The sequence below is a fragment of the Chiloscyllium plagiosum genome, chromosome 22 (assembly GCF_004010195.1).
Source record: "Chiloscyllium plagiosum isolate BGI_BamShark_2017 chromosome 22, ASM401019v2, whole genome shotgun sequence".
NCBI lineage: Eukaryota > Metazoa > Chordata > Chondrichthyes > Orectolobiformes > Hemiscylliidae > Chiloscyllium > Chiloscyllium plagiosum.
The window spans coordinates 27362839-27375458 of record NC_057731.1 but is presented as its reverse complement, the minus strand read 5'-3'; the positions used below and the strand labels follow the sequence as shown (position 1 = coordinate 27375458).

The 12620-nt window shown below is 36.9% G+C and overlaps 1 protein-coding gene across 2 annotated transcripts in view; it reads left to right on the top strand.

The window, feature by feature from the left end:
* LOC122561145 (BRCA2 and CDKN1A interacting protein) overlaps nt 1–12546 on the top strand; it is a 14459-nt gene extending 1913 nt beyond the window's left edge. The window contains exons 2-8 of one of the 2 annotated variants that reach the window (XR_006314932.1): nt 609–683; nt 790–870; nt 1969–2058; nt 7161–7345; nt 11333–11504; nt 12098–12329; nt 12433–12546. Coding sequence is in view for 1 of the 2 variants with exons in the window: in XM_043712628.1 (XP_043568563.1) it covers nt 609–683; nt 790–870; nt 1969–2058; nt 7161–7345; nt 11333–11504; nt 12098–12268 (774 nt within the window). In the remaining variant the exon portion in view is untranslated. Of the gene's footprint in view, nt 1–608; nt 684–789; nt 871–1968; nt 2059–7160; nt 7346–11332; nt 11505–12097 lie in introns of both variants that reach the window. The other variant, XM_043712628.1, reaches the window with a different exon arrangement.
* The last annotated feature ends 74 nt before the right edge of the window (nt 12547–12620 follow it).

Below are 12620 nucleotides of genomic sequence, written 5' to 3'. Positions count from 1 at the left end.
TTGGGAGCCTCCTGTGGAGCGCTTCTGTGGTGTTTCCTCCGGCATTTATAGTGGCCTGTCCCTGCCGCTTCCGGTTGTCAGTTTCAGCTGTCGGCTATAGTGGCCGGTATGTTGGGTCCAGGTCGATGTGTTTGTTGATGGAGTTTGTGATGAGTGCCATGCTTCTAGGAATTCCCTGGCTGTTCTCTGTCTGGCTTGCCAGGGAATTCCTAGAAACGTGGCACTCATCCACAAACTCCATCAACAAACACATCGACCTGGACCCAATATACCGGCCACTACAGCGGACAGCTGAAACTGACAACCGGAAGCGGCAGGGACAGGCCACTATAAATGCCGGAGGAAACACCACAGAAGCGCTTCACAGGAGGCTCCCAAGCACTGAGGATGTCACCTAGACAGGGGACGAAACGTTTGCAACAAAAACTTCCAGCTCGGCAAACAGAACCACAGCAACGAGCACCCGAGCTACAAATCTTCTCTCAAACTTTGTATGTTTCTATTCTGCAGGAAGTGCAAGTAGATTTTAAGCGCATACAACAGAACCACAGCAACGAGCACCCGAGCTACAAATCTTCTCTCAAACTTTGTATGTTTCTATTCTGCAGGAAGTGCAAGTAGATTTTGAAGCGCATACCATATCTGACAGTGATCATAATGGAATCAAGAGATTGTTACAACAGGTAACTTGGAAAATCTGAAATTCTTTGCATGTAGGTTTTGGTTTGCAAATTTAGTATCTATTTACAACAGTTTTAATACCACATTCAATTATTTTTTCTTTTGCAGTTATTTCTCAAGGCCAGCATCAACATCACTGAACTAGCAGACATCATCATACAGCAAAATCATGTTGGAAGTGTTATTCGGGTAAGTCATCAGAATTGGGTACATTCTTAAATATTATGACAAAGTACCTGATCAAAACTAAGAAAGATAATATTAGCATTGTTTTCCATTCATCTTCACTTTTTTTCTGCACAGATTTAGCTTGAGAATTAAGTTTAACTTTGCAGTTAAATTTGGTTTTTAATTGGTCCAAATTAGTTCATAAAAAGTTGCAGATCGTAATAGTGATTGGATATTAGTGATGCACGTTTTGCTAATTCCAGATTATTCTGTTCACCTGTAATGTTTCATATCCTTGATATGATTTAATTATCATAAGCATGAGACCTGTCCAAAGATGGAGATTTATGAGCAGATGGTATTAGTATCACTGAGATGCCTTCCTTATGAAATGCAACTATTATTTCTAAATTTCTTTTAGAGCTTTGATGTAAGAGTTCAGTTTGTATAGTAATTGTTACGGTTCAAGATGTATAATTGTCATGATAGCCTATATGTAAAATGTATATTCTCCTCTAACATGTAGTGAAAGAAATCCTGTTACTGCCTACTTATTGGATTTAATAACTATCCTCTCAGGCCAATTATACAAGGATAATAGCTTGTTGGAAATTTGAAATAGTGCTACTTCCATGTAGGCGGATGAAACATCACAACAGAATGTTGGAGGTGCGAAGAAATTTGGATTAATGTTTCATGCATATTGCTTTATTAGAATATATCAATATTAATTGCCTCATTACTGCCAACATATTTTTGCCCTGACAGTTGTGTTTATAAGAATGACATTGGAATGTGTTACTAGAAGTATCTTTAATTTTAAGATGAGAACAGTTCCTGACATTTTAAAATCTTGACTCCTTGATATTATTAAAGTACATTGCACTATTTGGTGCCATGTAAATTGTATTCGTAATATGATGCAATAAAGGGCCTGCTTCGGATTTGATATTGGCGAAACATGAAAGTCAATGAAGTATCAGGGGTTCAAAATAAAATAAGATGTACGACTTTTTTGAAGTGTTCCTCGGTATTAAATGGAAATAAGACTTGTATGTTTTACTTAGCCTGAATTTTTGCTTCACTGCGTTGTATAACTGAATTGTTTTATATTTAAAGCAAGCTGAGATATTGGATGGAAATAATGAAGATGGTGATGAAGATGATATCTTTGGGTTCATCACTGCTATAAATCTGACTGAAAGAAAGGTAAATGCACTATGCATTAACTGAGTTTGTAAGTTGCTTTATGTTTGGGATTGAAGTATTAATTTTCCTGAATTTGCATGCAACTGATATCATCTAATATAGAAATTAAGCAAATTATTGCATGTTTTCCTTGACTGTTTTAAAAATTGTCTTCGTGACCAATACATTTAATAGCTATTAAATACTGCAACTAAGCTCAACATTTATGTTGATGTAAATTATTGAAATCAGGATTCTTGGTGCTTTGCCCTGAAAAAGGGCAATGGTGCTAATCACCTCCTTTGAAGCAAACAAGCTACTCTTAAATTTTTACAAGCACTTTTGGGGGTAGGAATTATGCCAAATGGCTATAGATTGACAAATGTTACGTCCATGTTCAAAATTGGAAAGGCTGGGACATTTGGGTAAACTTTTAGAATTTCTCAGTTAGGATGAAATAAGTGAATAGGAAATATGGTAGTGAGCTGCACATGTGTGAATTAGCAGGAGTAGGGCACTCAACCCCCTGAGCCTGATGGTTGATCTGATTACTTTACTTTACATTCCCAACCATCTCCGAATTCTTGGACATGAGCTAATTGAGAATAGTTAATGTTGATTTGCAAAAGACAGGTAATGCTTAAGCAAGTTAATTAACTTTTGGGGAAAAATTGCAGAATGGAGATAATGAGAATGAAGTTAATAGATATGTATGTTTTGTCACCTAAGAGGTATGATACAAAAAAGAGAACATGGTATTTATAGAAATGCTCAAGAAAAGCGATCTAAGAATAGGGTATATGGATTTTTAAAAGCTTACTGGATCGTGATGTTCTACAGGAGCCTCCGTGGGAATTGTGTTTTTGTCCTCTTTTACTGATTTAAACATGTATATGGGAATTATCAAAGTTTGCCAACACCAGATGGCAAACTGTGAGGAAGAAATTGTAATAAGACATATGCATTTTATTTGTTCATGGGAATCGATGTTGCTGTTTAGCCAGTATTTATTGTCCATCTCTGATTGTTCTGGAGGAAGCGGTGGTGAGTTGCTGCCTTGTAGTTTGTGAGGTGTAGGTACACTTGCCGTACTGCTAGAAAGGTAGTTCCAGAATTTTGACCCAGCAACAGTGAAAAAGCAGCAATATATTCCCAAGTCAGGATGGTGAGTGGTGGGGGGGGGGCGGCATATGCAGTTGGTGTTCCAATTCTTGTTCTTTTAGGTTGCAAAGATTGTGTGTGTATGGAAAATGCTGTTGGAGGAGCTTTGGTGAGTTACTGTAGTCTGTCTTTTAGATGGTACACACTACTGCAGTTGTGCATTGGTGATGAAGGAAGTGAATGCTAAAGGTTTTGAATGAGGTGCTAATGAAGTAGGTTGCTTTGTCCTGGATGATGTCAAGCTCCTTGAATGATGCACTCATCAAAGCAAGTGGAGAGTACCATTTGCTACTCCTGGTTTGTGCATTGTATATTGTGGGTGGGCTTTGCGGAATCAGGTGGTGAGTTATTTGCTGCGGGATTCCTAATCTTTGATCTGTTCTTATGGGCACAGTATTTATGTCACTCCTCCAGGTTACTTTCTATTCAGTGGGAATCTCAGGATGTTAATAGTCGGGGATTCAGTGATGGCACAGCCATTGAAAGTTTAGAGAATGATGGTTAGATTCTCTTTTGTTGGAGATAGTTATTGCCTGCTATTTGTTTGTCGTGGATATTGCCATGTAGCCAAATGCTGAATGTATTCTAGGTTTGGCTGATATGGATATGGATTGCTTCAGTACCTGAGGAGTTGCAAATGGTGCTGGCCATCATTCAGTCATTAGAGAACTCCATGCTGCCATAATTGGTCGAATGTTACGTTGAGAAAGACAGTACTTGCACTTCACTTCTAGAGTTCAGTCCTTTTATCTACGTGTAGACCAAGACTGCAGTGAGGCTAAAAATTGAGTGACACTAGGTATCAGTGGTCTGGTTACTTCTTGATAGCATTGTCAATGGCCCTGTCATCACTTTGCTGATCAAGTTTATTGATAAGGCAATAACTGATAAGGTCATATTGTTTTGTTTTCTATGTTCAGGAAATTCCCTGGCCATTTTTCCATTGTCAGTAGATGCTAACGCTGTGCTGGAAAGCTAGTTTGAGAGAGCAGCCCTTCAGTACTATGGCTAGCGAATGATTCTGTACAAATAAACTGCCTTTGCAGTATCCAGTGTTACTTCAATCACTTTTTGATGTCATGTGGAATTAATTGAATTGTTTCAAGATATTGCACTTATGGCATCCTCTGAAGGATGCTGGAATGGATCATCCACTTGATTGGGAGATATGCAAGGTCATGAAGTTACAGACTGTCTTTGAAGACAATAGATAATAAACAGCATGAGGTTTCCTTTCCTATACTTGACTTGAGATATCATGAGGTCTTGAGAACGCCTGCTTGATTGTGTACCGCTGTCCCATCACCTCTGTTTGGTCTGTCCTGCCATTTGAACAGAATATAGCTGAGATTGTGGTGGTGGTGTCTGCAGTGTTGTCTGTAAGCTGTAATTCTGTGAATATGATGTAAGGCTGTTGTTTCAGTCGTTGTGCAACAGCAGTGTCAATTTTGGCCCAACCTCCCAGATGATGTAAAGCAGGATTTTGTAATGTCAACAGGGCTATTCATAATTGTCATTTCTAGTTCCTAGATTGTTGCTGCATGGTTTGTCAATTTCATCCTTTTGTTTGGACTTGATGGAAGTTTGCCAAAATGGAGTAGCTTACTAGGTCACTTCAGAGGATAGTTAAAAGTTAGTCACTTTGCTGTGGGTCTGGAATCACTTGCAGGACAAATGCAGTAAGGAAGGCAGATTCCTTTCCCTAAAAGGGCATTAGTGAAAACTTCATTGAATATGATATGTAAATTTTGAGAATAAGAACAGTGCATACAACACCACCAGATTCAGTGATTAGAAGAGGAGAGATGATCATTGACTGACTGAAATGACCTGGAATTAAAATATTATAGGTGGAGATTGAAGTGGAATCCAGTTGCAGCTTTCAAAAACTTTCAAAAGATACTGTGCAGGCAATTAGTGAAAATTATTATCCACTGTTTGACAAATACAATAAGTCATTACTCAATAATAAAGAGGTTTAAAAAGAATTTTAATAGAAAGCATTTTGAACATGGAATATTTTTCCAAAAGTCACTTGAAAGGCAATGATTAAAGATCATTTTAAAGGAAACTGATTATTTATAAAGAGTCTTTGTCAGAAGTGGATAAAATGTTTCCAGCTGAAAAATGTGAATAGGCATAGTCGGCTAGTTTCATCTTGTGCTGAAAGATAGATGTTGCACTGCATCTCAAGGCAAAGCTTCAATGCAAATAATTTGATATCAAAAATCTTTGTGGGTCTAAAATATTTGTATTCCTCTAATGTCTGAGAGCACCTGGTAATTTTACTTGGCATGGCTCTTTTTTTATGCTCATTTTATGTAACAACTGCTTATGTGTTTGCGATTTAGCTGCCCCATGCTTTTGATTTCATACTGAATCTTTGGGACAATGGGTCTAAATGTCTGTCATACACACCGGCAAATCTCAAATTTGCTAGTCAAGGGGAAAGGTGATTTTGTGCAGTCCAAAGTCGTCAACAAGCAAGTTCAGAAATTAAATACTGGAAGCTCAACCTGCCATGAAATGCATTGCAATGAAGAAATAACATGATTGCAGAAATAAATAAATAGTTAGACTTGAGGAAACAATGGGAAGTACAGTGAGAATTGACAGTTTGGAGAAAGCTATATAAAAAGGTAAGATGTTCCAAATATTTCATTTAGACTAATTTTCTTTATTATGTCTGTAATTTGGTAATTTTCCATTTAACTGTTTAGAACTGACTTTGCCTGCGTAAAGTATAAATAGCATGAGAAACCACTTCTATACTTCTGTGTAATTCAGCATAAAATTAGAATGTCATGAAATAAAAACAAAGTTCTGGAGAAAGCTCGAGTTCTGAAGAAGAATCTTATTGTTCTGAACCTTAATTGTTTCTCCACTGCTGTCAAACCAGAGTTTCTTCACTGCTTTTTGTGTTCATTTTAGATCTCTGGGGATCTAAAGAGATTTCGATCTGGGATCAGTTATACTTTGCTTTTGTTAGAATTGCATGATTTACTTTAAGTAGTGGCCTATTAACTGGTGGGGAAAAAAAATGCAACAGTGACAGGTGGAGACATATACAGTATTCATTAGAAGCAGTTATGCAACTATATAACAAGAGACATTATCATAATTAAAAGCGCATCTATTCAAACTGATTTAAATTCATTTGTGGCAAGGGTTTGCTTGAGCTGCATGAGTTGGGTAAGTTTGAAGTTAAATAAATGTAAAATAAAAATAAATAATGTTTCTTCTAATCCAGATTTTCTTAAGTTTTCAAAATAAACTGTACCTTCAATTTGACAGCTGCAATAAAATTTTCAAGCCACTGGATATTCAGTAATGTTAAAAATCACACAACACCAGGTTATAGTCCAACAGGTTTAATTGGAAGCACACTAGCTGTCGGAGCGACGCTCCTTCATCAGGTGATAGTGGAGGGCTCGATCGTAACACAGAATTTGTAGCAAAGATTTACAGTGTGATGTAACTGAAATTATACTTTGAAAAATTGATTGTCTGTTAAGCCTTTCATCTGTTAGAATACAGTGATAGAAGTGAAAATAACAGATGAAAGGCTTAACAGACAATCAATTTTTCAAAGTATAATTTCAGTTACATCACACTGCAAATCTTTGCTACAAATTCTGTGTTACGATCGAGCCCTCCACTATCACCTGATGAAGGAGCGTCGCTCCGACAGCTAGTGTGCTTCCAATTAAACCTGTTGGACTATAACCTGGTGTTGTGATTTTTAACTTTGTACACACCCAAGTCCAACACCGGCATCTCTAAATCATGATATTCAATAATGGCTACTTTGCTGTTAAAGCCTTTTCAGTAACATAAATGATTGAAAGTTTTATCTGAAAAACATGCAGATTTTTGCTACTTTTTAAATATCATTGTGCCTCAGCATAAAACTAATTCACAATGTAAATCATTATGGCTGATTTTATTTCTGTGATCTCTAGGGAATGGAGTCTGTTGAGCAGATTAAAGAATTGGTTCTGAGCCAGTCCAAGTCTCATCACCAGGGTACAGCTGAGCAGCTGGACAAAATACTAAATGACAACAGCAAGCCAGTGAGTTTTCTCATCTGTGAGCGCTTCATCAATGTGCCACCACAGATCTCTCTGCCCTTGCACAAACAACTCCAGTAAGTACCCTATGCTGAGCTATTGTGTTGTGATAAAAGGCTTGTTTGTGAACAATCCAAGGACATGGTGGGGGTGTTGGCAGAAACATGTTGAATTTCTAATCCAGTGACACAAATTAGTACAATAAAATTAGTTAAAAGTTCCTCGTAAATGAGTGAGGCCCTCATTAGCAGACAAAGTATTGATTCATATTTGGAGTAAATGGTCAGAAAAAAATATTGTTGCTTATTGCATACACTCATAATTGTACTTGCTAGTATATTATGTATTCCATAAAAAAAGTTGTAGACAGATAAGACCAGTATGTTAGACAGCCTAAATCTACAGTTTAAGTTCAACCCCATGGCTTCTAAATTCAAATGTGGGCCTGCAATTTTTTTTGATATATAGTAAGGTTTCATTTTTGATACTTCAAATTTGACAGCAGCTGTACAAATTCCTTTTTAAGTATGAATTGATGAATCTATAATTCAGCTACCACAATCTTGCCCACATTTTCCAGCTAAGTCATAATGAATATCTACAAAAGTTGGATCTAATCACTATCCAACTTTGTATTATAGACAGTGTTGAAATAGATACACTAGTGGTTTATCACCCTGTCTAGGCTGAAAATGGTAATCTTAATGGAGTAATTGGGATACTAGTTTTCTTTTGATTGGCATGTCATTTCCAAAACTAGCATGGTTGAATGCCACAATAGCTTGGCTTGGTGCTTCCATTGATTTTCCATTACTTGCAAACTGGTAAAGGAGTTCTAATTCAGTTAGGAAATGAAAAAGCATGCTAAGACCTGTACCACTTAATTTAAACTTCATAGTGAAGGAAGAATAAAGAGTTGTTTCTGAAATACTAAAAGTTGTTCAGTGGTTCCCTTACTGACAGATCTAAACAAAGTTTTGATGATAAATACAAGTAATGCAAGAGATAACAAAGTATAATATAGTGGATTGGTCACACAAGTGTAGTTTAACAGAAAATAGGTGCAGGATAAGGCCTTTCAAACCTGCTCTGCCATTCAGTGTGATCATCATTGATCATCCAACTCAGTACCTGTTCCAGCTTTCTCCCCATAGCTTTTGATTCCTTTAGACCTAAGAACTATATCTTTTGTCTTTTTGAAAACATTCAACATTGTGTCCACAAACACTTTGTGATAGAGAATTCCATAGACTCATAACTCTGGATGGAAAAAAATTCTCCTAACCTTAATGCTAAATGGCATACTCTATATCCTTCGATTGTAACCCCAGGTCCTGGAATTCCCTATCATCACGAACATCCTTCCTGCATTTACCTTATCTAGTCCTGTTAGAGTTTGACTGGTTTCTATGAGATTTCCTCCCCAAATTCCTCTAAGCTTATTCATGTTATATTTTATCTGCCAAGCATATATCCATTCACTCGTCCAAATTGCAATGAAGCAACTTTGTATTCTCATAGTTCATGAAGATATTACATTTAGTTCCCTCATCTAAATTATTAATATGTATTATGAATAGCTGGGGTCCAAGCACTGATCACATACTTTAGCTCCCCCTTGAGTTTCCAGCCTTGTTACTAAACTGATTTGCCTAATCTATATGCAGATTAAAGTCAACCATAAAATTATAGCTGTTATTTTTATTATGTGCATCTCAAATGCCTTCACTGACATTACCACTGCACTTTGGGACTATCACTACTCCCACAATCATTTTCTGCCCCTTGGTGTTTCTAAGCTCTTCCACTAAATTCCACTTCACTGGAGTTAATATCCTTCTTCTGTTGCATTAATTTACCTTTTAACCAGCAATGGATCTTACCGCAGTGGCTAGTGAAGTTTTGTTCCTCAACCAGAATATGGTGAATCTGTGGAACTCATTGCCACAGATGGCTGTGGAGGCCAAGTCATTGAGTGTATTTAAGACAGAGAGGAAAGTTCTTCATTAGTGAAGGCATCAAATTTATATGGAGAAGAGAGGGGAATGGGGTTGAGAAACATATGAGCCATGATTGAATGTCTGAGCAGATTTCATGGGCCCAATGCTCTCTTTCTACTCCTACATTGTATAGAACCATAGAATTCCTACAGTGTGGAAGTATGCCACTCGGCCCATCAAGTTCACACTAACCCTCTGAAGAGCATCCCATCCACCTTATGGCTACTCCACTTCCTTTTCCTCTGTCTGCTCTTCCTTAAACCGAATGCCCTTAAATATTCAATTTCCATCCAGCGCTCATTACAGCCATGTCTCTGCAGTCCCAACAGTATCATACTGTTTATACCTATTCATGTGAATAATTCATCTGCTTTGTTGCAAATGCTGTGTGCATTATGATGCGAGGCCTTAAAGCATGTCTTTTTAACATTCTTAGTCCTGTTTGCATTACTTCATACTGTGGCTCTGTTTGATTTTTGCCATTAAATGCTCTGCTATCACTTTTCATATTTTCCATTCTGTCATTTTGTTTTCGCCCTTGTTTCCCAGTCTTCTGTCTTCCTCTTATAGGTTCCCAGTTCTCCTGTCTTTTAGTTTAAAGTCTCCCCGATCGTACTACACAAGTACAATCTACCTTGCATATACTAATCCCACCTCCCTCAGGACCTGTTCAAATGTTATAGAAACCTGAAATCTTTCTCTTGTATCATTTCACCAGCCACATATTCATCTGGTATATCCTGCTATTTCCAGCATACAGCACTGGTAGCAATATCAAAATCACTACCTTGTGAGGTCCTACTTTAACTTGTTTTCCAACTCACTGGAGTTTTCTTTTTAAGAGCTGATTCCTTTTTTTTAAAATCTATATTATTGGTAGACATGTATCACAACCACTGGCTGTTCACCCTCCCATTCCCAATCAAGAATGTCCTGTAGTAACACTGATATTCTTGACACTCACCTGAGAGGCAACATGCCATCCTTGAACTCGTTGTGACCACAGTAATGTTCACTTATGCCCCTTATGATTGAATCCCCTATTACTATAACCTTCCCCCACTATTCCTTGCTTCTAATGCAGCAGAGCTAAATGTGATACAATGAATTTGGCTGCTGCTAATTTCCTCTGAGGCCATTCTCTCCACTTTCTTTTTCTGTCTGCTCCAAAACAAATTCCAAAATAGTATACCTATTTTCAGGGGAATGTCCATAGGGGACTCCTGCAATGCCTGAAAGTGATCCATTTGCTCCCTGTCAGTGGAGTCTTAGCTTGTGGTGTGACCACCTCTCCACATCTGGTTTCTATCCCTGTTGACAGTTGTAATGTGCACATGGAACAAGTATTCAGGAATTCTTGATGAAGTGTCGGACAAGAGAATCTATCAGTACAGTTATGTAGATCTTTTAGAAGTAGGTGTTCAGGTAGGATATTTGTGGGTTATTTTTTAAAAGCGTTAATGAATTTCTCACAAATTTCCAACCTTTTAGGCTGCTAGGAACGTATAATATCTGTGGGTGTGCCTGTGTCACCCTGAGAATAAGTGCATGTATATGGTTCATTAGATTTTTGGCATGTTTCTGCCTGTCTCCATGGCTTTGAGTTGGAGGGAATCTTTTGAGGTCTACTTATTGACTTTTTTTTGTGAATCGTATATTCATGTGCTGCAGTCATACTGTCCCTACCTCAGAAACAGGAGGTCTGGATTCAAGTCCCACCTGCTGTAGAGGCACATAACAACATCTCTGCATAGTCTGATTAGAAAATATCTATCATTTAAGATGTATTGCCCAGAAGTGTTCAAGGTACTAGAGGTCCCTCTCTGGACTTTCAAAAGCCCAGAAACATATTAGCTAATGATACTGCTGTTGAGTTTAACTCAGGCTGGTGATGAAGAAGAACTTAATGTTTTGGATCATAATTGAGTGATTGTTATTTATTTGCAATGAAAAGCTAATGATTTGGCAAACAGAAGCACAATTCTTTAAATATTCTACTTTAACATATCCCTTTCATGAAAATTTTCCTATTTTTAATTTCAACACTATCTTGAATGTGTTTAGGACTGAATTGATGGATTCCCACAAGAGCAATAAACCTTGTGGCAAAAGTCATTATTATCTTATGATCAGCAAGACTTATATGGAAGTGGGAAAGAAAAACATGCCACAACAAAAGGGCAAAGTGAAAGAAGAACTAATGTTTACAAATGCAGAAGAGGAATTCTTTTATGAGGTGAGTTCCTTGCACCCTATCCTTAAAAAAAAAAAGTACGGTAAGTGTTTTATTAGCCGGCACCTATGGGTCCATGAGCAGTGAGCCGGTTGAATAAAAGTTCCATGTAATCAATGTAAATCACACACTAAGTAACAGAAGTGTAATACAGTGGTAGACACACCACTGTTTATACTTTATTTACAGAATAAATCATAGAAATAATGCAATTGAAATAATAAAATTTAATGGCAGAGAGCCTTCTCACTCATACCCTCAACTGACTACTCGGACATCATGGAGATTGTGATAACACAGTAAACCTCCATTACTTCAGACATCTAACTTTTGCCAGTTTATTGAAAGTACTGGTTTATAAGGTGCCAGTTAAAGCAGATTGCTGTATTTGGTGTGATAGGTCAGTTAAAGTTTGATTTACTTCCTTGTTAAGCTTATTGTCAAAATACCTGTGTATTACAGTTTTTTGTTTTAATGAAATCTGTGAATAAGGGAAATGTAATGTGTCTACTATGGTTTAAACTTTAAATGCATCACTGAATGTTGTATCTTTTTTAATTTGACTTCCATGTTCTAATTATCTGCTTTCGTTTTAGCAATCTGTTATAACATACAGCTACTCTGTGCAAGAAGACAGTGACAGCTGTCTGTCTGGTCGCTGGTCTTTTGATGATATACCTATGAAACCTCTTCGAACAGTTATGCTAATTCCTGCTGACCGAATAAATGCAATCATGAACAAACTCGAGGAATACTTAACAATATGATGAACTGAAACTATAGAAGTCATCCATTTTGGACAAATAAATTGTACTAAAGTTTCAAATTGTAAATATGCAGTATTTTAACATTAACTTGGTATTTTAATGAAATGATACCTTTTGAAATAGAAATATAAAACATTTTCTTGTTTTGTTCTGTTTTTATTTAGACAAATGAATATTAAAATTTTCAAAGAAAGAAATACATTTGGGCTAAAGTTTAACCAAGAGGAAAATCTAAGAAGTCAGCTTTAAAGAGAATTAAAGCTTTTCAAGTTCCTGGAGATGTTTTATGTGACATTTTTCCACAACATAGAAACATAAGCTTTGGCCTTTTATTGTTCTATTGAATTATTTT